The sequence below is a fragment of the Salvelinus namaycush genome, unplaced genomic scaffold (assembly GCF_016432855.1).
Source record: "Salvelinus namaycush isolate Seneca unplaced genomic scaffold, SaNama_1.0 Scaffold1810, whole genome shotgun sequence".
Lineage (NCBI taxonomy): Eukaryota > Metazoa > Chordata > Actinopteri > Salmoniformes > Salmonidae > Salvelinus > Salvelinus namaycush.
In genome coordinates, this window is record NW_024058576.1 from 26,085 (window position 1) to 50,578 (window position 24,494).

At 44.7% G+C, this 24,494-nt stretch overlaps 2 protein-coding genes across 2 annotated transcripts; one reads left to right on the plus strand and one right to left on the minus strand.

Moving 5' to 3' along the window:
• Positions 1–3,734: 3,734 nt before the first annotated feature.
• Positions 3,735–16,401, plus strand: LOC120037675 (microtubule-associated tumor suppressor 1 homolog A-like). Its single transcript, XM_038983676.1, has 9 exons — positions 3,735–3,797; positions 5,075–5,141; positions 10,460–10,674; positions 12,357–12,462; positions 12,773–12,846; positions 13,077–13,172; positions 13,643–13,759; positions 14,940–15,037; positions 15,365–16,401. Exons 1-9 carry the CDS (start codon positions 3,735–3,737, stop codon positions 15,579–15,581), a joined length of 1,053 nt encoding a protein of 350 aa, XP_038839604.1. The 3' UTR covers positions 15,582–16,401.
• A 1,507-nt stretch (positions 16,402–17,908) lies between these two features.
• On the minus strand, positions 17,909–21,918 carry LOC120037676 (fibrinogen-like protein 1). Its single transcript, XM_038983677.1, has 3 exons — positions 21,894–21,918; positions 21,103–21,298; positions 17,909–18,163 (listed from the first exon to the last, which is right to left on the minus strand). Exons 1-3 carry the CDS (start codon positions 21,916–21,918, stop codon positions 18,001–18,003), a joined length of 384 nt encoding a protein of 127 aa, XP_038839605.1. The 3' UTR covers positions 17,909–18,000.
• Between the last annotated feature and the right edge of the window lie 2,576 nt (positions 21,919–24,494).

Consider the following 24,494-nt stretch of genomic DNA (forward strand, 5'->3'; position numbering starts at 1 on the left):
CCTCCCCCATCTCCCCTTCAATCCATCTCTCTAATCAATAGAAAGCCAGAAAAGCATTCCAGAGCTGTCTGTCTGTCTTCTCCACAGAGGGGTGTTCGGTTAGAAAGTGGAAAAGGAAACCAACCGGGCTGAAGCAGGAATCCCTTGACTTGATACAGTACTTGACACAACGAATAATTAATTTGATAAAGACACCAACGTTGTCTGATTCAGAACAGCATATTGGAGAAGATTTTCTACTATCTAAATGTCCGCTCAGTTCACAGTCTGTTACACAACAACACCTGTGGAGGAGTGAATGTAGTGGAGGAGTGAATGTAGTGGAGGAGTGAATGTAGTGGAGGAGTGAATGTTGTGGAGGAGTGAATGTTGTGGAGGAGTGAATGTTGTGGAGGAGTGAATGTTGTGGAGGAGTGAATGTTGTGGAGGAGTGAATGTTGTGGAGGAGTGAATGTTGTGGAGGAGTGAATGTTGTGGAGGAGTGAATGTAGTGGAGGAGTGAATGTTGTGGAGGAGTGAATGTTGTGGAGGAGTGAATGTAGTGGAGGAGTGAATGTAGTGGAGGAGTGAATGTTGTGGAGGAGTGAATGTTGTGGAGGAGTGAATGTAGTGGAGGAGTGAATGTAGTGGAGGAGTGAATGTTGTGGAGGAGTGAATGTTGTGGAGGAGTGAATGTAGTGGAGGAGTGAATGTAGTGGAGGAGTGAATGTTGTGGAGGAGTGAATGTTGTGGAGGAGTGAATGTAGTGGAGGAGTGAATGTTGTGGAGGAGTGAATGTAGTGGAGGAGTGAATGTTGTGGAGGAGTGAAACCACATGGTTGTTCTTTTGTCTAGGAGATGAAACCAGGTTTATAGGAGATAGTGATGGGAGAGAACACAGACTATCACACCACTCAGACATAGAGATAGTGATGGGAGAGAACACAGTCTCTCTCTCTGTCTGAGTGGTGTGATAGACTGTATTCTCTCCCATCACTATCACACCACTCGGACAGAGAAAGAGACTTGGTTCTCTCCCATCACTATCTCTCTGTCCGAGTGGTGTGATAGTGATGGGAGAGAATACAGTCTATCACACCACTCAGACAGAGAGAGAGACTGTGTTCTCTCCCATCACTATCTCTATGTCTGAGTGGTGTGATAGTCTGTGTTCTCTCCATCACTATCTCCTATAAACCTGGTTTCATCTCCTAGACAAAAGAACAACCATGTGGTTTCACTCCTCCACAACATTCACTCCTCCACTACATTCACTCCTCCACAACATTCACTCCTCCACTACATTCACTCCTCCACAACATTCACTCCTCCACAACATTCACTCCTCCACTACATTCACTCCTCCACTACATTCACTCCTCCACAACATTCACTCCTCCACAACATTCACTCCTCCACAACATTCACTCCTCCACTACATCACTCCTCCACAACATTCACTCCTCCACAACATTCACTCCTCCACTACATTCACTCCTCCACTACATTCACTCCTCCACAACATTCATCCTCCACAACATTCACTCCTCCACTACATTCACTCCTCACAACATTCACTCCTCCAACAACATTCACTCCTCCACAACATTCACTCCTCCACAACATTCACTCCTCCACAACATTCACTCCTCCACAACATTCACTCCTCCACAACATTCACTCCTCCACAACATTCACTCCTCCACTACATTCACTCCTCCACTACATTCACTCCTCCACTACATTCACTCCACAGGTGTTGTTGTGTAACAGACTGTGAACTGAGCGGACATTTAGATAGTAGAAAATCTTCTCCATATGCTGTTCTGAATCAGACAACGTTGGTGTCTTTATCAAATTAATTTCGTTGTGTCAAGTACTGTATCAAGTCAAGGGATTCCTGCTTCAGCCCGGTTGGTTTCCTTTCCACTTTCTAACCGAACACCCTCTGTGGAGAAGACAGACAGACAGCTCTGGAATGCTTTTCTGGCTTTCTATTGATTAGAGAGATGGATTGAAGGGGAGATGGGGGAGGGAGAGAAATGGAGGAGGGACTGGGGGACTAATGCACCAGCTGCAGTTTCAAGCCTCCCTGCAGGCGGGGAGAGAAGGCAGGGACAAGGGTAAAGGGGTGGGCTGTGGGTTCCACCACATCACCTGTGAGCATCAATAACCCCGCCCCCTAGCCTCGGGCCCTACCGTAATCCTCCTGATAGAGGGAGAAGAGAGGTTCCTATCTGAGGAACAGCAATGAGCTCTCTGAATGTAGTAGAGGTTGTCAAGCCAACTAAACACGAGAGCAAACTTAAAACTCTCTAACAAAGTAGTAATACTAATGAGTGATTAGTACAATTATATTTAAAATGTCCCCCTAGATTAACCCAGGTCGCATTCATGAGGGCACACAGTAGTGAAACGTTTGGGGGAAAAACCTAAAGCGTTGTTATAGTCCCTACCTGTTTCAGTATGTTTTCTCCCATTTGGTGCCTAATTAACACACCCATGATCCGGTGCCATCAGTTATTTTAGATTAGACTACGTGGATATCTCCTGGTGTACATACAGTGTTGACTTGTAGTGTAATAGTGTGGAGGAGGGATGAATCCTCTTCTTTCTCCTGCTCGGCTGTAAACGAGTGGAGAATAGCCCTCCTGTCTCATCCCTCCGTCCGAGTACATTTCCCTGGTAGGGAACATTTCCTGGGTAGCGTCTGGCTAGCTAGGAGGCTATTTAGAGAGTCTTGGCAGTGAAATATCTCTTCACTGATAGCATTATAAGCTTTCTATTGACTCTACAGTGCCAGACTCTCTATTTGTGTGAGTCTTATCTAAGGGAGAATGCCAGTGATATCTTGGCCCGCCGAGAGCACTTGAAAGCGCCACGTAGAAGATTCTACAGCGCAAACCAAGCCAGAAATGGAATGGATTAGCCAGCTTTGACGTGAAGGACACGAGTCAAAGATGGCATAAAAAAACAGTTTATTAGGCCTAATAGGACTCCGCTATCTTTTTTAATTTATCTGTTATTTTACCAGGTAAGTTGACTGAGAACACGTTCCTCATTTACAGCAACGACCTGGGGAATAGTTACAGGGGAGAGGAGGGGATGAATGAGCCAATTGTAAACTGGGGATTATTAGGTGACCGTGACCGCTATACCACACCAGTTTGAGCATCTCCACTGTAAACTATGCAGCAGGCTAGCTAATAGGCAATGGCCAAGCTCGCTTTGATTCCCTATAGGTCATGTCTTTGAAAAGTAGAACCTAGTGAGTGTTGTTAGTGCTGCTAATGTTTATGAATGGATTAGCCCCACAGACACATGTACTGTACAACCACTGGCTCTTTTAAAGGAACCAGAGAACCAGAGAGGCTTGACCACGCAGCACCCGAGGCCCAGAGCAGAGGGGCCTTAGCCCAGCCTGACCTCACTCTCATCTAGCCCTCCACCTCCCCCATGACCCCCCTGCTCCAGGCCCTGTCTCTAGGGGAAATACACGTGTGCTGGAGCTTGGCCAAGGGCGGCTGGGTTGGAGGTGGGAGGTACTGCTAGGCAGGGCTTTGATGTGCTGAGTACTCCTTGGAGAGGGAGTTTATTTGATGTAGACAGACCAGCTCCCTGAGCGAGCGAGAGAGTGGAGTGGTGGAGGTGGTTGGTGTTGGAGAGGGGAGGAGAGGAGGAGGTTCCGACCAGGCACATTGTAGTGGAGCTCCTAGCTATAGCACTTGGCCCTTCGGCAGCCCAGGGGGAATAACATGGGCTCCTCTAGCAGCAACGCCTGCCTGAAGTCTCCTCCACATACCACAAAGAAAGGCAAGGTGTGTTTGTTTTCTCTCTCTCTTTCTCGCTCCGTTTGCTTTATTTTTTTCGTTGTTTTTTTGTTTTGCGCATCTGTTGGCGGGCTGTTTGGCCTCTCTATCTATCACTCTCTCTCTATCTATCTATCACTCTCTCTCTCTGTCTATCTATCACTCTCTCTCTCTATCTCTCTCTCCTATCTATCTCTCTCTCTCTCTCCTATCTATCACTCTATCTCTATCTCTCTATCGGTTCACTTACAGCTGACAGATTGGATTCCTGACTATAAAGTATGTCATCATGCCATGTGTCAAATAGAGACGGTTATGAAGTGATCGTTGTGTCTCTGTTTTAAAGAGTGTGGACATTTATTACAGCACCGTCTCTTTGACCATTCAGATAATCGTGTGTGTGTGTGTGTGAGAGCTCTGGGTTGGATTAGTACAGGGTGTAGCCTTCCATCTTTTCAGGATGTTGAGACCATGTTGATATGTAGGAGAGTGTGAGTCCGTAAGAATGAACAGGTTCATGAGAGAATTTGTGTACGTGACGTCTGAGAGGAAGCGTGTTGTGTGTTTTAGACTCAAACTATCTACTTATTAATGCGTAGGCCTGTGTCAGATGAGTTTTCATAGCACGTGTTCCCTGTTTCTAAGATGCCCTATGTCACTTCTAAGTCACCCTGAAAGTCGTCTCTCCACAGTATGATAACGGAGTGATATGGATACAGTGTCAGAAGGAAAACAGTGTCTGTTGAGACGGCTGCTGAAAACGCTAGCCTGGTTCCCAAATCCGTTTGTGCTGTCTCGCCAACTCCTACGGCACCATAGAAGATGGCAAGACGGCACTAACAGATCTGGACCAGGCTAGGAAAATGCTGCTCTCAGAACTGTACTGACTCAGTCTCTGTAGCCTACCCAGCAGGCTAATGTAGGTTATTGTAGGTTGTTGTTAGAAGTTACAGCATTCCTCGACACGCCTATAGGAATGTGTTGTACTGTTATTAGGTCACCATACTGAAGCCTTTAATTGTTCCAAGTCTAAGAAGCTATTGGTGCCAAGGAATGATGTTGTGGAAAGATGACTGTCAGTCGAGTCATAATGTCTGACGTAAAACGATTGTCTGGTTCCACTTGAAACGAAAGTCTCACATAGTTTAGGAATAGTTTTTTCCATTGACTTAATAACTAATCGTTATCTCTCTCTCTCTCTCTCTCTCTCTCTCTCTCTCTCTCTCTCTCTCTCTCTCTCTCTCTCTCTCTCTCTCTCTCTCTCTCTCTCTCTCTCTCTCTGACAGCGTGAAGAGTCATTGAAGCTGAAGAAAGGACTGTCCCTGGAGCTCTCTAACCTGCGCGATGAACTCAGTAAGAAAAAACCACCTCAAGCATGTCTTCACTTCACCCCGCTGCTCGTCCACCCCTCTACCTCTTACATACGCACGTTTATCAACGCGTCTGTTGCTCAAGTGGATCTGTAAATCTGTAAATAAGAAAATGATCAACGAAAACATTTAATCTGCCAATTGTGTCTCGTTATGAGTGAAGCCAACAATTTTTTTTTTTTCTTCACAACACTCAATGTGAATGAACCTTCCCTCTGTTTCACTCTCATTCCCCTAACCTGTTGGCTTATCATTAAGGCCTTATCAGGTCGTCAACTGCCATCCAAAGCACTGTGTGCTTCTCTGCCTCTGTGTAGACATTGTTATTAGCCCCCACCCCCTAGGCATGCTGTATTTGGGAAGCGTGAATGCAAGCCTCGGCATGTTTTGCAAAACTGTGTGTGCCTGTGTGTACATCTGTTTGCGTGCAAGTACGTGTGAAATGCATTGAACTGATGTTATTGGTAGCCCGTGCAGCGGTCATAAAGCCTTAATAATTACAGATACAGGCAGACAGTCTCCTTTGTCCACGGTCTTCCTCCAAGCATGACTTAACGTCTTCCCGCCAAGCATTCACCACCAGTAGTTAGTGGTAGTCTCTCTGCAGCATCATCTTTGTTTACCCGTATGGAGACATGCTACATCACTGTCGTGACAGGACAATAGTCTTAACATAATGGGTTTGAGTGCTGTGGAACTGCTTGTCAGGGAAGGGGGTTGTTCTCTTTAGGAGGAAGTGTTCAGACTAATTCTGGAGAAACGTCTGGTGGTTGTAGAGCAGGGATCAGCAACTAGGTTACACCGCGGGATGATTTCTTTCTTGAGGAGATGGTCAGGGGGCCAGAACACAATTACAAATACTTTGTAGACTGCAAATTGACGGCATGAAGCCCAAACAGATATAATATTTGACTAAAACACAATCATTTCAAACCTTGCTTACATTTGGATACAATCACATACATATATTATGCGTGGGGTAGACTTATGAACAAAATAAAAATCACTTGGAGCTGATTTGCTGGTGTTTTTAGTCACTCTTTAATTTGTTACATGGGGGACCAAATAAAATCATCTGCGCGCCAGTTGGGGAACCCTGTTGTAGTACAATCTGACATTTTGACAACATTTCGATCCATGTTTCCCCAGAATTTGGATGTTTTTAGAATGTTCAAATACTTCCAATTGTAAAAACGTGCATCCTTCCTCCCTTCAAGATGATCCCTGATCTGACACGACTGGATAGGTCAATAATATGTGATAGAATCCATGCTCACAGCTATCCATTTTTCTTAGTGGTGATCATTTCAAACAAGGCGGGAAAGCGTTTGTGAACATGTTGAAACACTCAATGTTCTGGATGCGTTTCATACATTACAAGGCATTCCATTCTGTTCCACCAATGATGTCAGAGTGGCGTTCCAGAGGAGTGGGCTTGTTCAGTTCTGTTCCTTTGACTTGGCCCAGACCCCAGATGTTGTAATGTGTTACGAAATGGAGAGGAAACGTACGCCGTTTCACTTTACCCACGTGCCCCATGACCGTCTGACGTCCTGCCAGACCTCGTCAAACCTCGCCAACTGTGCAAGATGCCTTAGAGGCATCTGGTTGGAACGCCTGTACAATGTGGTTCTGATGAACAATACCAACGGTAGTGGTTCTGATGAACAATACCAACGGTAGTGGTTCTGATGAACAATACCAACGGTAGTGGTTCTGATGAACAGTACCAACGGTAGTGGTTCTGATGAACAATACCAACGGTAGTGGTTCTGATGAACAGTACCAACGGTAGTGGTTCTGATGAAACAGTACCAACGGTAGTGGTTCTGATGAACAATACCAACGGTAGTGGTTCTGATGAACAATACCAACGGTAGTGGTTCTGATGAACAATACCAACGGTAGTGGTTCTGATGAACAATACCAACGGTAGTGGTTCTGATGAACAATACCAACGGTTAGTGGTTCTGATGAACAATACCAACGGTAGTGGTTCTGATGAACAATACCAACGGTAGTGGTTCTGATGAACAATACCAACGGTAGTGGTTCTGATGAACAGTACCAACGGTAGTGGTTCTGATGAACAATACCAACGGTAGTGGTTCTGATGAACAGTACCAACGGTAGTGGTTCTGATGAACAATACCAACGGTAGTGGTTCTGATGAACAATACCAACGGTAGTGGTTCTGATGAACAGTACCAACGTAGTGGTTCTGATGAACAATACCAACGGTAGTGGTTCTGATGAAAATACCACGGTAGTGGTTCTGATGAACAATACCAACGGTAGTGGTTCTGATGAACAGTACCAACGGTAGTGGTTCTGATGAACAGTACCAACGGTAGTGGTTCTGATGAACAATACCAACGGTAGTGGTTCTGATGAACAATACCAACGGTAGTGGTTCTGATGAACAATACCAACGGTAGTGGTTCTGATGAACAATACCAACGGTAGTGGTTCTGATGAACAATACCAACGGTAGTGGTTCTGATGAACAATACCAACGGTAGTGGTTCTGATGAACAATACCAACGGTAGTGGTTCTGATGAACAATACCAACGGTAGTGGTTCTGATGAACAATACCAACGGTAGTGGTTCTGATGAACAATACCAACGGTAGTGGTTCTGATGAACAATACAACGGTAGTGGTTCTGATGAACAATACCAACGGTAGTGGTTCTGATGAACAATACCAACGGTAGTGGTTCTGATGAACAGTACCAACGGTAGTGGTTCTGATGAACAAGTACCAACGGTAGTGGTTCTGATGAACAATACCAACGGTAGTGGTTCTGATGAACAATACCAACGGTAGTGGTTCTGATGAACAGTACCAACGGTAGTGGTTCTGATGAACAATACCAACGGTAGTGGTTCTGATGAACAATACCAACGGTAGTGGTTCTGATGAACAATACCAACGGTAGTGGTTCTGATGAACAATACCAACGGTAGTGGTTCTGATGAACAGTCCAACGGTAGTGGTTCTGATAAACAATAACCAACGGTAGTGGTTCTGATGAACAATACCAACGGTAGTGGTTCTGATGAACAGTACCAACGGTAGTGGTTCTGATGAACAATACCAACGGGTAGTGGTTCTGATGAACAATACCAACGGTAGTGGTTCTGATGAACAATACCAACGGTAGTGGTTCTGATGAACAATACCAACGGTAGTGGTTCTGATGAACAATACCAACGGTAGTGGTTCTGATGAACAATACCAACGGTAGTGGTTCTGATGAACAATACCAACGGTAGTGGTTCTGATGAACAATACCAACGGCCGTCTGCTGTCAGGGATATAGAGAGCTAGAAAGCCCCCTTCTCTTTAAACAGACAGGCACACACACTCGCATGCATGATACACACACACACACACACACACACACACACACACACACACACACACACAACACTCCAACTACAATTCTGTCGTTTTATTCCTTCACACACTTCTCTCTCTCACACACGTTTTATACAAACATACTTTTACTACACAGTTCTAGTGAAAACCATTCGGTCTCAACACACACACTCGTGCAAGCCCGGACACACCCTTTAACTGCCGTACCAAGCCCTCTCCCCCTAAATGCAAACACGTGCATAGATGCACTTTTTTTTCCCACCGAACCTCAGCAGAAAATGCATCGACTACCATCTGTTTGATGAGTGGGGGCTTTGGTGTGCTTGTTGAACCTTGACCCCTGTTTTTACACATGACTGTGGAATGTATGAATCTCACTCTCACCACCTCCTTCAAAACTCTGCCTGTTAACGTCAGACTTTGAGAAGTGCTAACAAGTCTCTTTGCTATGTCTACTGTATGTTTGACCAGCAGAACCTATGTCAATACGTTTCTCTTCAAGCTAGTGAAAGAACATTGTCAGTCTGACTTCCAGGGATTTTATTTGTCTTTCCGACAGTTTTACAATTAACAGTTCTAGGCTCTTTATAATGAGTGGATAATGGTCACAGTTAAAATTTGCGGATTGAGTTAAAGGGATATTTCAGGTTTGGCATTGAAGCCCGTTATCTACTTCCCCGAAGTCTGATGAACTAATGGATACCATTTTGTATGTCTCTGCTGGTTAGCACTGGCTTGCGATACGACCTCCAACTTCCTTCATACTGGACACAGATACATAGAAATGGTATCCACAAGTTCATGTTCATCTGGGGAAGTAGATAAAGGGGATTCATTGCCAAAATCCCGAACTATCCCTTTAAATCTGACCCTAGATCAATTTTATCTTGAGCTGATAATGGCTACAGTAACAGGCTTGAGTAAATCCTGATCCTAGATCTGCCCTTAGATACACATTCTTTCCAGCTCCCGTCCTTGTTCCTTCTTGACCCATGATGTCGTGTTATGAAACAACTTGTGGGGGGGGGGGGGGGGCATCGCTGATGTCATAATACGGGGGCCACATGCCAGTCACACCTGCCCCCAATACATACATACATACACACACACACACACACACACACACACACACACACACACACACACACACACACACACACACATTCCCTTTCTGTTAGTTACCCCATAATAAAGACAGGACCTGTCTGTTAACGGGCTTACAGCTGCCGGCCTTTATGACAACATCGCCGTGGCAACAGGCCTCAGAGTTAATCCCACAGGGGAGGATATGAGGAAATGTCAACTGTCCAGGCTGCTCTGTGCTGCGCTGTGGGAATCTGCTATTATCATTACATATATGGGTCTATTATTACATATGTATTAAAATATAGTCCTATCATTAGATGTCGATTAAGTCGGTTATAGCCTACTAGACCCACACTAATTCTACTCTTGGTTGGGCAAAACAATTACGTTCAATGGAGATCTGCTGTTGAAGGGGCTTTTTAGTTCAGGGCCTGGTTGAATGGGTCCTGGAATCTTAGCCTTAGTTTTCAGCGGACATGTAAAGTGTTGTGTGAAAGGGTGCATATGATTCTGGTCAAGATAGAGGTTAGGGTTGGATTGCGCAATGTTGGAACAGTCATGCATTTTTCCAGTGCGTCGTCAGATGTTCACATCCAATTGGTGTTTATGCAACGCTGTTACAAAAACACCAATTGGCCGTTAGGAGATGTTATTCCAACACGGTCCCCCTCTTATTACAGTGAAGTCATTATTTATCATAGAGCCTCATTCTGGGTAATTGTGTTTTGAAAGTGAATTCTAAAATACAAAGTGACGATGACAGAGTCTCTTTCTCCATCTCTCCCTTTCCTTCTCCCCTCTTCCTCTCCTCCCCCCCCCTCCCTCTCCAGTCTCCTCGTCCCAGTGCTGTGAGCGGCTGCAGAAGGAGAAGGAGGAGGTGCGGGTGTCTCTGGAGGAGGCAGTGCGGAGAGTCCAGAGGGATCACCAGGCTGAGCTGAGCGGCCTGGAGGAGAGGCTCAAGGCCTTCTACCAGGCAGAGTGGGACAAGGTGCACCAGGCCTATCAGGAGGAGGCGGACAAATGCCGCGCCCTCATGGAGCAACAGGTCAGTGGCGAGGTGGTGACTGGGCTTGTGTACCTGAACAAGTGTGTTAGCCCGCCGAGCTGAAGTCAGGGGGTTTTACCTCGGGGGGGGGGGGGGAAACGCAAGTCTTGCTCACTGATCAAATCAAATTGTATTGGTCACATACACATTTTTAGCAGATGTTATTGCAAGTGTAGCGAAATGCTTGTGTTCCTAGCTCCAACAGTGCAGTAGTATCTAGCAATTCAGAACAATACACACATCTAAAAGTAAATAATGGAATTAAGAAATATATAAATGTCAGAGCGGCATTGACTAAAATACAGTAGAATAGAATACAGTATATACATATGACATGAGTAAAGCAGTATGTAAACATTATTAAAGTGACTAGTGTTCCATTACTAAAGTGGCCAGTGATTCCCATGTCTATGTGTATAGGGCAGCAGCCTCTAAGGTACAGGGTTGAGTAGCCGGGTGGTAGCCGTCTAGTGATGGCTATTTAACAGTCTGATGGCCTTGACATAGATGATGATGATGAGTAACCTTGCCTTAAGACATAAAGACTCGCGTTGGCTCTCTGAGTTAATGCCTAGGCTTTAGCTCAGAGGGCTAACACAAGTCTTACAGCGGGGAGAAGTCCGGGTTTTGAACCCAGTAAGTCACACGTGTGTAACACAGGCAGTCCAAGCAGAACATGAACAAAGGCATAGAGCCAGCGTTGATCAACATCAGCGCACTATAAACACAGTATTGAGGTTTTAGCTATTAGCGATTGATACGCCGCCTCTAAGGCTGCTGGGGGCCGAGGGGATAGGGTTGGTGTGATGTCATCGTTATGACTCACATCCTGTGGTTCATGCCGCGTTCACGTGCCAGTTGGAACTCTGAAATGTTCAACTTGCTAACGGGTGTAACGTGTTTAACTACAACCTGTTAGCAAGTCGGAGTTTCCTAGTTCCGACTAGCATGTGAACACAGCATTAGTGCACTTCTGAAATACTCCATTGGCTGTTACCCGCACCACACACAGCGCCCAACTCGTAAACGCTTCCCGAGATTTACGACCGTTGCCATGGTTATTACTCCCTGATGTCATCAGCGGTAGAACGGGACGGCGTGGATGAATATGAATTGGCACGTAGTATTACTTCCTGAGTCCTCTATGTCCTACACCTAACTGGTAATTCAATCAGCGATAAATCATCCACATGAGCTTTTTCCAAATCAGATACTTTTTTGCACAAGTACTCCCATACAAAACACACACCTCATACACGTGCAGACTACTGCACATACACACACAGCCAATGCTGCTGTCCCATGTGTATATAGAGACATAAAACACTTCCCGTTTCTTTTATGCTGCTTTCACACTGTGTATTTAAATACTGGATTCTCCACATAGTTCATTGTATTATTTCTCATTTGAACTGCCCTGTTAGGAGCTGGTGACACAAGCATTTCCCTGCACCCGCTATAACATCTGATAGACTGTGTACGCAACCAATAACCTTTTGATTTGAAATGTGTCATAATAATGGAGGGAATCTTAGTAGTATGAATTGGAAATATACAGAGGAAACCTTAGACTATTGAGATTCACCCCGTAACTGATGGCGTACTTGTATTACTGACTGGTGAGAGGAGCCCATGGGAATTAGAATGATCAATCAAATCCGTTTTCTTCTTCTCTCTGTCAGCTGGAGGAGATGAGGAGCAGACAGGAGACTCTGAGGAGAAACTCTGAGGCCAGCCACGCTCAGCAGATGGACACGCTCAGACTGACCTACGACACCGCCGTCCAAGGTGAGGACACACAACCACACACCTTCACAGAACTCATTGAAATTCATCCCGCTGTTCTTCTGTCCTAAAATGCATGTTTCAACCCACCCACCCATCCACCCATCAATCCACCCCACCATCAATCCATCCACCCACCCACCCACTCATCAATCCCTCCATCTATCCACCCATCAATCCACCCATCAATCCATCCATCTCAGGCATCCACACACTTGGTTGGTTTTCACATGAGAAATGACTAATCCAAAGTGTTTTAATGTGTGATTAAGTGACTGCTTTTCCTCCATTGACTCAGTGTGTTGTTTTGCAGAGCTCAGGAAAACCCTGGAACAGGACTTGGAGAACCTGGACAAAACACGAAAGGAAACGGAGGCCACTCTCACTGTGAGATCCATGTTCCCTCTGCCTCCCTGATCACAGCCTTACCAACACGTTTACCCAATAAAGATACTACTACTATCTTCTGTTTGTCTTATATACACTCAGTATCAGGGAGTAACACTGTTGTAGCGTTGACTTAACAGTCTCTCTCTCTCTCAACCACTTTCTCTCTCTCTCAAACCACTTTCTCTCTCTCTCAACCACTTTCTCTCTCTCTCTCACACCCACAACAGGAGAAAATCCAGGACCTCACGTTGGAGAACGAGGCGCTGAGCGAGAAGCTGCGAGCGGAGGAGGAGAGGAGGAGGATTCTGGCAGAGAAGAACCAGGTGAAAGGAATATGATGGCACCCTATGTAGTGGCCTAATTATGCCCAGAGCCCCATGGACACAGGAAGGTGCTGAAGAATGCTATTGTTCTGGTACACTGTGTACCTCAGTCAACAATACTACTGCTGTGAGACAGATGTCCCAGTTTACTGCTTCTTTTTTGTTGTTTTTGGGCCTTTATGGTCTTTATACTGGTGGAATACTGCCCCCTGCTGGTTGCTAATGGACATGCAGCTCTGGTCAGCTCTGGGATTTATCCACAGTGACTCATGCATATTTAGTTTCATTTGGGAATCAAACCCACAACTGGTACTGCAATCATCCATCTTAAAGTGGGTTATTGAATGACTGTTGTTTGTCTGGAACAACAGTTTGTAGGGGATAGAAGAGGTTAGGAATAGGACTGGTTTGTGAATGAAAATCTCTCTCTCTCTCTCTCTCTCCCCCCCTATCTCCCTCTCTCCCTATAGAAGGACTCCCATGTGTTGTATCTGGGACAGGAGCTGGACAGTCTTAAGGTGGTTCTGGAGATCAAGACCAAGCAGCTTCACCAACAAGACAAGAAGCTCATGCAGATGGACAAGCTGGTGAGGACGCACGCACACACACGTCGATGACAACGCGCCTACACACACGCACATGCCCTGAGCTGTGTATGTTCGCTGTTGCTAGCTCTCTCTGTACATCACTGAAAGGGTGCGCCATCTTATGTCATCCCTTATAAGATGTGCACACACACACACACATTCCTGTGAAGGCGGAGTGTTTTGGTAACGGTTTGTTTTTGCCGTTCAAGCTCATGATAGATTGTCTTCAGTCTTGGGAGTCACCACATAAAGAGTAATTTCGCTGCAAAACAAAACTGCATAAATACACCACGAATATTGAGTCATGATTGGAAAGATTGTGTCTGCCTCACCGGAGGCTTCAGAGCACGCAACCTAGTAAAACAAAAACCTTTGTCTCAAAGTGCTGATCAGAATCCTGGGCCTAAACCGTCTAGGAGCGGTGGAGACCTGCACACTGTCTAAAAAGAGGAGATCATCCACAGCTATTGGGACATTATGGTGCCCAGAAGTTTATTGTGCATAAATAGAAGCTGAAAACAAAACACAAACGTTTCTGCATCAAGCCATCATCAGTGTTAAGTGCACAGACACCAGGCTTCTATTACAGAGTCATTGCATATGTCACATGATCTAGTGAGCAAATCGCTGTATCGCGTTAGAGGAAACCAAGACAATTCTCCTGAGAATTAACGTGGCAGGTTAGGAGAATTAACGTGGCAGGTTAGGAGAATTAACATGGCAGGTTAGGAGAATTAACGTGGCAGGTTAGGAGAATTAGCGTGGCAGGTTAGGAGAATTAGCGTGGCAGGTTAGGAGAATTAGCGTGGCAGGTTAGGAGAATTAGCGTGGCAGGTTAGGAGAATTAGCGTGGCAGGTTAGGAGAATTAGCGTGGCAGGTTAGGAGAATTAGCGTGGCAGGTTAGGAGAATTAGCGTGGCAGGTTAGGAGAATTAACGTGGTAGGTTAGGAGAATTAGGTTAAGGTTAGGAAAGGGGTTAGCTAAAATGCTAAAATTGTCCCTGACGCAACTCAAACATAGGCCTGCCCTGAGAACAGTCTTGGTTTCCATTAATGCGATGCTGCAGAGAAAATCTATACATGCAAACAAGTACATAGTATTATGGCATGATTCAAGTACAGGAGCGGAGAGAAATATCTCATTTGAACTTTTACATTTGTGTTGTCTGTCTGGCGCAAGATGGAGAGCAACGTGAAGCTGGAGGAGCGTCTGAACAAAGTCCAGCAGGAGAACGAAGACTACAGGGCCCGCATGGACAAACACACCGCACTCTCCAAGTACGTACTGCAGAGAGGAGTGACTCATCTCTCTCCAGAATCCTCATCTTCACCATCTGTCCTTCCAGCAGGGTTTCTATCATACATAATGTTGTTCTAAGAATGTGTGTGTTCCTCTGTGTCTGTTTCTCTGTGTTGGTGAAATAGAGGCTGTTCAGTGAACCACCTTCACTTTGTGTGTCTTCCCCTCTCTGACCTCTCTCTCTTCTGTGTGTTTCTTCCCCTCTCTGACCTCTCTCTCTCTTCTGTGTGTTTCTTCCCCTCTCTGACCTCTCTCTCCTCTCTGTGTGTCTTCCCCTCTCTGACCTCTCTCTGTGTCTCCTGTAGGCAGTTGTCCAGTGAGCAGGCCATGCTGCAGCAGACCCTGCAGAAGGAGTCCAAGGTCAACAAGCGTCTCTCCATGGAGAATGAGGAGCTGCTGTGGAAGCTGCACAATGGAGACCTGGCCAGCCCCCGCCGCCTCTCGCCCTCCTCGCCCTTCCACTCGCCCGGCAACTCGGCCTCCTTCCCCACCGCCGCAGCCCCACTCTCGCCCACCAGATAACCCAAACTGGACACCAAGGGGAGAGAGAGAAAGAGAGAGTGTGTGTGTGGGGGGAGAGAAAGTGTATGTGTGTGTTTGTGTGGATATCCCCTCCAACACACCCTAAAGACAACCCCCCCTCTACAGTCCCTTACCTCCTACCCCCCAGATCACCAACCCCAGCCTCTCAAGGAGACAAAGCTATTCCAAATACGGATGGACTACTTCATATGATGACGCTGCAGTTTTGGCTTCTGCCCACAATGACTTGTACAGATGTTTTCTTTGCTCCCAGAAAGAGAAGACAATGTTGCACAGATGCACTTACTTAAAGCGTAGGACAATTCTGCCTTTTTTTCTGCCTGATTTCTCTCACTTTTTTCCCCTCAGCAGAGAGAAAGAACAGGCAACTTAAACCTCAGGGTTTGTACATAGCTTCTCAGCTCGTTTTGATTCTCCTTTTATTTGTGCATCGTGTTCCCCGCTCCCCTAATAAAGTTTGTGCTAAAAACCTTGGATGTAGTTTTGAAAATGGTATAGGCCAGAGACGGAAGTGGAAGTGAGACATCGCATTCCCTTTTTTCTGGTTCATATACAGTCAATGAAAAAAAATATCTGGTAAACGGCCAGAGTGGGGCATCTTCATTTTTCCGCCATCTTTGGTATAGAGCGTTTTTGAGGACTTTTAGGGTGACTTATTGAAGAGCAGAGCTTTATCCAACGAGCACTTGCTTTTGACCCCTTGTATAAACAGTCCATATCTGGGCGCGGATATTCAGAGTTAAAGTGAACTTTAATCCCAACCCTTCATCTCTCTACCTTAATAAAACTGTGGAATGTATTTACCCATCTGTGCTTTATCGCTCAGAATGTTCCCGATCCAAAACTCCAGAACTTTGTGTTGAGCCAATGTTATCTCAAACCTCTCCACTTTTCCAAGAATGCCTCAAACTGACCATCATTTTGTTTAATTTTAAAAGGTAAATAAACAAATCAAGGTCAAAGTTATCTTTATTATCCCTCTATAAATACATAATTAAATAGTGGATATGGTTAATAAGGTATTTGGATAACGTGATACATTGGAATAGATTGGTTACACACAAGTCTTTTACCTGTCAAAATGATTGACCGCTATGTCGAAGCAGTGTGTGTGTGTGCACACGCTCAATCTTGTTGTTGTGCAGTAGTACCTAGAGAAAGGAATCCACCCTGGAGGGCACAGATCACCCATTTAACACCTACCTCAGTGGCCTCAAATCTCCTCTACTTTAACATGGAAATAATACACTCTCTCAGATCTCTTCACTGGTGAGGTTTTGGTGCTCTGTCTGTCTCTCGGTAATGTAATACTGGTTTGTTTGCACACACTATTCAGTCATTTCTAGTGTCTTATTTCTGCCTGCAGTATTAACAGGTAGAAACTAGTGAATGTTTTAAGGGTTGGCTTAAAACACAAAATAAATGGGCGTGTTCCAGGTTGTCTTTAGTGCAGTAGATTAGATCTCACAATGTCTGGAGAACTGTTTGTCTGAGGAAGCCCATTTATATGATAGAGCAGTCTCTTTTGAGATTGGAATGTGCCCAGCGAGAACGACCTGGAACGTGCCCATTCTGGGTGCAAGAGAACTCTGGGGGGAAATATAGGCAATATTTCTGTTAAAGTAAATGTTGATCATAGTATCATAACATTTTATTCAAATTGTCACAATCAGAAAATATTTGAGTGGAAAGTACACAATTGTACCATTATTTATAAAAGAAAAACATGTAAAAATCGCCCAACAGTCACATTCACGTTGTTATTTTTAACAGTTAGACATGCTACATTGGCGACTAAGAAAGTATGTTTTAAACCTCCTGCTTTGGGCTGGATGTGTAGTTTATATTGTAATGAAACAGCAGGGAGCAGGTCTCGAACCCTCGACCTCCTAGCCCGAGGTCCGGCGCGCTATCGACTGTGCCGCAAAAGCATGCTCAAACGGCAGAGTCGATTTCCGCGCTTATAAACCCAGGGTCGTTACACTATGCATATGGGCTAGCAGCAGGTGGCCTAGCAAGTTAAAACGTTGGGCTAATAACCAAAAGGTTGCCAGTTGGAATCCCTGAGCCAACAAGATAAAACATCTGTTCTGCCCTTGAGCAAGGCAGTGGACCCCCCCCCCCCCCCACAACAACAGCTCCCCTGGAACCCAATGTGGCAGCCCCCCACACCTCTCTGATTCAAAGGGGTTGGGTTAAAAGCTGAAATACATTTTTGGTGTGCAATTGACGATGAAAATAAATGTAATCCTTTAATAATCTATGAGCAGAATTACTGTTTTACCTCAATTAGCAACAAAATTGTTATGATTGGATGTTCTCTATGACGTAACGCCACCTTTAGCCTATCCTAATTGAGGCAAAACTCTAACAGGATCGATGTCGTCTGGCGTTCTGGTCAGTTGGATCCAGCCGGATGGACGTCGGAGGCCCGGATCATCATGACTACGGATTTGATTGAATACCACCAGCCGTGCCAGGTGTACCAGACCACCCCGTCATCCATCACCGCTTGGTACGACCCGTTGTAGTAGTGACCGTTCAAGTTGCCAGACTCACACCTGGTGGAGAGACGCAGAATGACACCAACATCTGAGATTCATAGTAATAGGTCGCGTTCCATTGCTTGGACGTTGCCAGATCTTACAACTCCTGGATAAGTATTTTACCAGCTAACCATATCATATGTTATAGCAATCTATCAGTCAATAACACTGTCGATGGCACGCAACCATTGATTGATTTGTTTTGGTTGTGTTTCAGATTATGTTGTGCCCAATAGAAAAGGGCAAATAATGAATTGTGTTGTTTTGGAGTCACTTTTATTGTAAATTATAATATATGTTTCTTAACAATTCTACATTAATGTGGATGCTACCAAGATTACGGATAAACATGAATAAATCGTGAATAATGATGAGTTAGAAAGTTAGAGACATAAATATCATACCCCTCAAAAAATGCTACCGTCCTCTGTTATTGGTAATGGTGAGAGGTTAGCATGTTTTGTTGTATCCTCTGTTATTGGTAATGGTGAGAGGTTAGCATGTTTTGTTGTAGCCTCTGTTATTGGTCATGGTGAGAGGTTAGCATGTTTTGTTGTATCCTGTTATTGGTAATGGTGAGAGGTTAGCATGTTTTGTTGTAGCCTCTGTTATTGGTCATGGTGAGAGGTTAGCATGTTTTGTTGTATCCTGTTATTGGTAATGGTGAGAGGTTAGCATGTTTTATTGTATCCTCTGTTATTGGTCATGGTGAGAGGTTAGCATGTTTTGTTGTATCCTCTGTTATTGGTAATGGTGAGAGGTTAGCATGTTTTGTTGTATCCTCTGTTATTGGTAATGGTGAGAGGTTAGCATGTTTTGTTGTATCCTCTGTTATTGGTAATGGTGAGAGGTTAGCATGTTTTGTTGTATCCTCTGTTATTGGTAATGGTGAGAGGTTAGCATGTTTTGTTGTATCCTCTGTTATTGGTAATGGTGAGAGGTTAGCATGTTTTGTTGTATCCTCTGTTATTGGTAATGGTGAGAGGTTAGCATGTTTTGTTGTATCCTCTGTTATTGGTAATGGTGAGAGGTTAGCATGTTTTGTTGTATCCTCTGTTATTGGTAATGGTGAGAGGTTAGCATGTTTTGTTGTATCCTCTGTTATTGGTAATGGTGAGAGGTTAGCATGTTTTGTTGTATCCTCTGTTATTGGTAATGGTGAGAGAGGTTAGCATGTTTTGTTGTATCCTCTGTTATTGGTAATGGTGAGAGAGGTTAGCATGTTTTGTTGTATCCTCTGTTATTGGTAATGGTGAGAGAGGTTAGCATGTTTTGTTGTATCCTCTGTTATTGGTAATGGTGAGAGAGGTTAGCATGTTTTGTTGTACCCTCTGTTATTGGTAATGGTGAGAGAGGTTAGCATGTTTTGTTGTATCCTCTGTTATTGGTAATGGTGAGTGAGGTTAGCATGTTTTGTTGTATCCTCTGTTATTGGTAATGGTGAGAGAGGTTAGCATGTTTTTGTTGTATCCTCTGTTATTGGTAATGGTGAGAGAGGTTAGCATGTTTTGTTGTATCCTCTGTTATTGGTAATGGTGAGAGAGGTTAGCATGTTTTGTTGTATCCTCTGTTATTGGTAATGGTGAGAGAGGTTAGCATGTTTTGTTGTATCCTCTGTTATTGGTAATGATGAGAGAGGTTAGCATGTTTTGTTGTATCCTCTGTTATTGGTAATGGTGAGAGGTTAGCATGTTTTGTTGTATCCTCTGTTATTGGTAATGGTGAGAGGTTAGCATGTTTTGTTGTATCCTCTGTTATTGGTAATGGTGAGAGGTTAGCATATTTTGGGGGCATGATCTTTGTGCATCTGTAACTTTCTCACTTGTCATTATTCACGACTCATTCATGATTATATGTAAACATAACACGAAAAACATAACCAAATCAAACTGCAAATGTGTAGTCACAAGCTTGATGTAGTCATTACGGGATAGGAATATGGGACCAAATACTAAACTTGACTAAATTGTATACACTAAGTGAATTTGTCCAAGTACCTATGATACCTTCAACATGGGGGTGCATTCATTTCTAAATGGTAAAAAAAAGTGTTACTTTATACTGTATCATACAAAACATTTTCTCTCAAAATGCTGGAGTATAGAGCCAAATTAAAAGTTTTAGCTTCTCTGTCCAAATAAATATGTAGGGGAGTCGGGAGTGTATGTGGAAAATAAATGTTTTTGCCAAAACTCTGTTGAGAGGTTATTGAATCTCCATAGTAATGCAGAAGGCCAATACTCTGTGGTTCAGAGGTTACTGAATCTCCATAGTAATGCAGAAGGCCAATCCTCTGTGGTTCAGAGGTTACTGAATCTCCACAGTAATACAGGAGGCCAATACTCTGTTGTTCAGAGGTTACTGAATCTCCACAGTAATGCAGAAGGCCAATACTCTGTTGTTGAGAGGTTACTGAATCTCCACAGTAATGCAGAAGGCCAATACTCTGTTGTTGAGAGGTTACTGAATCTCCACAGTAATGCAGAAGGCCAATACTCTGTTGTTGAGAGGTTACTGAATCTCCACAGTAATGCAGAAGGCCAATACTCTGTGGTTGAGAGGTTACTGAATCTCCATAGTAATGCAGAAGGCCAATACTCTGTGGTTCAGAGGTTACTGAATCTCCACAGTAATACAGGAGGCCAATACTCTGTTGTTCAGAGGTTACTGAATCTCCACAGTAATGCAGAAGGCCAATACTCTGTTGTTGAGAGGTTACTGAATCTCCACAGTAATGCAGAAGGCCAATACTCTGTTGTTGAGAGGTTACTGAATCTCCACAGTAATGCAGAAGGCCAATACTCTGTTGTTGAGAGGTTACTGAATCTCCACAGTAATGCAGAAGGCCAATACTCTGTGGTTCAGAGGTTACTGAATCTCCACAGTAATACAGGAGGCCAATACTCTGTTGTTCAGAGGTAACTAAATCTCCACAGTAATGCAGAAGGTCATACTTGCTGAACCACCACCCTGACATGTCATGGCGGATACACTTCTCATCGTCCTTGTTGGGATGGTCGTAGGTACTGAACTTGACTCCCTGTTGACCGGCCCCTAGACTGTTCCACTGCCCACTGGGAGAGGGGTGGGCTTCGGGGAGGGCGTCCCCCGCATTGCCAGTGTACTCACCCAGATGAAGCTTATACTGGTCTGGAGGGGAAGAGGAGTATTTTAGGGAGTAATAATTCAGTGATTTTGAATATTTAACTATGTAAAATCACTTAACTATCCCCTTTAACCTAACACCTGATCTCAAATTTCAACTAATTGTGGTCTTCAATTTAGACCTCAAACAAATGCCTACATTGGTGTGCACACACTGCAGAAGTCCTGGGCCAGAATTCCCCCACGCCTAGTGTAAAAGGTACCACAACTTTAGGTAATAGGCTGAGGACCAGGAGTGATAGACCAAGGTATGTAACATGCTTATACTGTAACACAGTCAATGTTCTCCTAAACAGAGCACTGCTGAGGTGTATCTTTCTGAATACTGCTGTCTACAAATATTGATCTTGTTCCACGATGGGCTAATATGAGTAGGTGAATGAAGAGGATTGCTGGTTTTCCCCAGGACCTTTGCTCAAGGACATTCAAATCACATTGTATTTGTCCCATGCTTCGTAAACAACAGGTGTAGACTAACAGTGAAATACTTACTCACGGGTCCTTCCCAACAATGCAGAGAGAAATAAAATAATAGAAAAGTAATAACACGTAATAATAAATGCACAATGAGTAGCGATACCTTGGTACTGGTACCCCGTGTACATAGCCGAGTCGATGTGCAGGTGTTTGTGGTAATTGAGATAGATATGTACATATGGGTAGGGGTAAAGTGACTAGGTAACAGGATAGATAATAAACAGTAGCAGCAGTGTATGTGATGAGTCAAAGAGTTAGTGCAAAGGGGGGTCAATGTAGATAGTCTGGTTAACTATTTAGTAGTCTTATGGCTTGGAGGTAGAAGCTGTTCAGGGTCCTGTTGGTTCCAGACTTGGTGCATCGGTAGTGCTTGCCATGTGGCAGCAGAGAGAACAGTCCATGGCTTGGGTGGCTGAAGTGTTTTATCATTTTTAGGGCCTTCCTCTGGACACCGCCTGGTATAGAGGTCCTGGACGGCAGGGAGCTCGGCCCAGTTATGTACTGGGCCATATGCACTACCCTCTGTAGCACCTTGTGGTCGAATGCAAAGCAGTTGCCATACCAAACAGTGATGCAGCCAGTTAAGATGCTCTCAATGGTACAGCTGTAGAACTTTTTGAGGATCTGAGGGCCCATGACAAATCTTTTCAGCCTCCTGAGGTGGAAGAGGCATTGTCGTCGGCCCAACCATTTCCTGGAGACCACGATCAGCTCCTGGCACCACACTGCCATGTCACTGACCTCCCTATAGGCCAGAGCTCTCAAACCTTCGTCCCTGGAGAGCTACCATCCTGTAGGTTCACTCCAACCATAATCTAGCACACCTGATTCTAATAATCAGCTGGTTGATGAACTGAATCAGGTGAGTTACAACTGGGGTTGGAATGAAAACCTACAGGAAGGTAGCTCTCCAGGGACAGGGTTGGAGAGCCCTTGCTATAGGCTGTCTCATCGTCGTTGGTGATCGGGGCCTACCACCGTCATGCCGTCAGCAAACTTAATGACGGTATTGGAGTTGTGCGCTACCGCGCACCCTGAGGGGCTCCCTTTGTTGAGGATCAGTGTGGTGGATGTGATGTTGACAACCCTCACCACCTGAGGGCGGCCCATCAGGAAGTCCAGGATCCAGTTGCAGAGGGAGTGTTCAGTCCCAGGGTCCTGAGATTAGTAATGACCTTGGAGGGCACTATGGTGTTGAACGCTGAGCTGTAGTCAATAAACAACATTCTCACACAGGAGTTCCTTCTTATCCAGGTGGGAGAGGGCAGTGGGAATGCAATAGAGATTGCGTCATCTGTGGATCTGTTGGGGTGGTATGCAAATTGGAGTGGGTCCAGGGTTGTCTGGGATAATGGTGTTGATGTGAGCCATGACCAGCCTTTCAAAGCATTTCATTGCTACAGTTGTGGAGTGCTACAGGGCGGTAGACATTTAGACAGGTTACCTTGCATCCTTGGGCACAGGAACTATGGTGGTCAACTTGGACATGTTAAAGGTATTACAGACATGGTTAGGGAGAGGTTGAAAATGTCAGCTGATCAGTGGCATGCTCTGTATACTAGTCCTGGTAATCCCCAGTTTATACAGTATGAACGGTAGATTGGTTCGGTTTTTTGCGAACAAGGACTTATGTCAACAAAGAAAGGGAATGGGGGGTGTGTTGCGTTAAAAAGAAGGCGAAATACTACAAACGTCCTTGTTTGTTACGTTCTATCAAGATCTGAACTGCCTTTGGTACAGTTTGAACAAGAGTAGACAAAATAGTGACACCCAATGTTATGGGAAAACCGTGTCTGTTCCATGTGAGGAATGTCTGCAGTAAAGACCGTGGTGTTGTGTTCACGTGTACCTTTTCATCATCCACTTTCATGTTTTTGTACTTGGCGAAGCGCTGGTTTCCGTCAAAGTCCTCCATGTTGATCTTTAGGTTGTAGTCGCCTAGAAAACAGAGTCAAATACAGGTCATAAAGAGCCAACATGGCCACCAATTGTCACCCAGGTGGGTGAGACAGTAGTGGTGGTGGATGAGTTGAGTTGAGTTGCTGTGGCCTCGTACAATGTAAAGCACTCGGGGCCATGATCAGACTTGAGATAAGTAAACTTAACAAGGACTTAATCCAATAAAAAGATTGACTTATGTCAACATTTTTGGACTTGAGTCCATTTTAAGTCAACTTATCTCAAGTTGGAAATAGGGCTCTGAGATCTACTGTAGTTAAAAGCTCTATGTAATATAAAAGCAATTCATTGTCATTATTAGGTACATTCCATGTGAATTTGGCCACATGCCTTTTAGATGTTTTTTCTAGCCAAGAGTTGTTACCTGACAAGGAAAACTCTGTGTCCTAGTTATAACCTGACTAAGGCCAGGAACAACTCTGGGTCATATTACTATTACAGCCTGTTCCTAGGGGCCGGCAGTTTTTCCTGGTCAGATCAAGTGGTGGGGAAAAGCTCTTGGCCCTAGTTGTAGGTTTTCCTCTTCACCTTGAGAGGTGAGGTAGTGTAGGGGGTCGTTCCCTAGCCAGAACTCTCCGTCTGACTCGCTGTCTCCAAAACCATGCTTATACTCCACCCACGCTCTGTAGAGGGAGGGAGACACACCCACATGCAAGTGACGCTAAACCTGAAACCAACGAAGGGCGAGTGGAAAATATTTTGGTATCTCAGATAGTTTTGGCAATTCTCACAAAAATGTGATTGG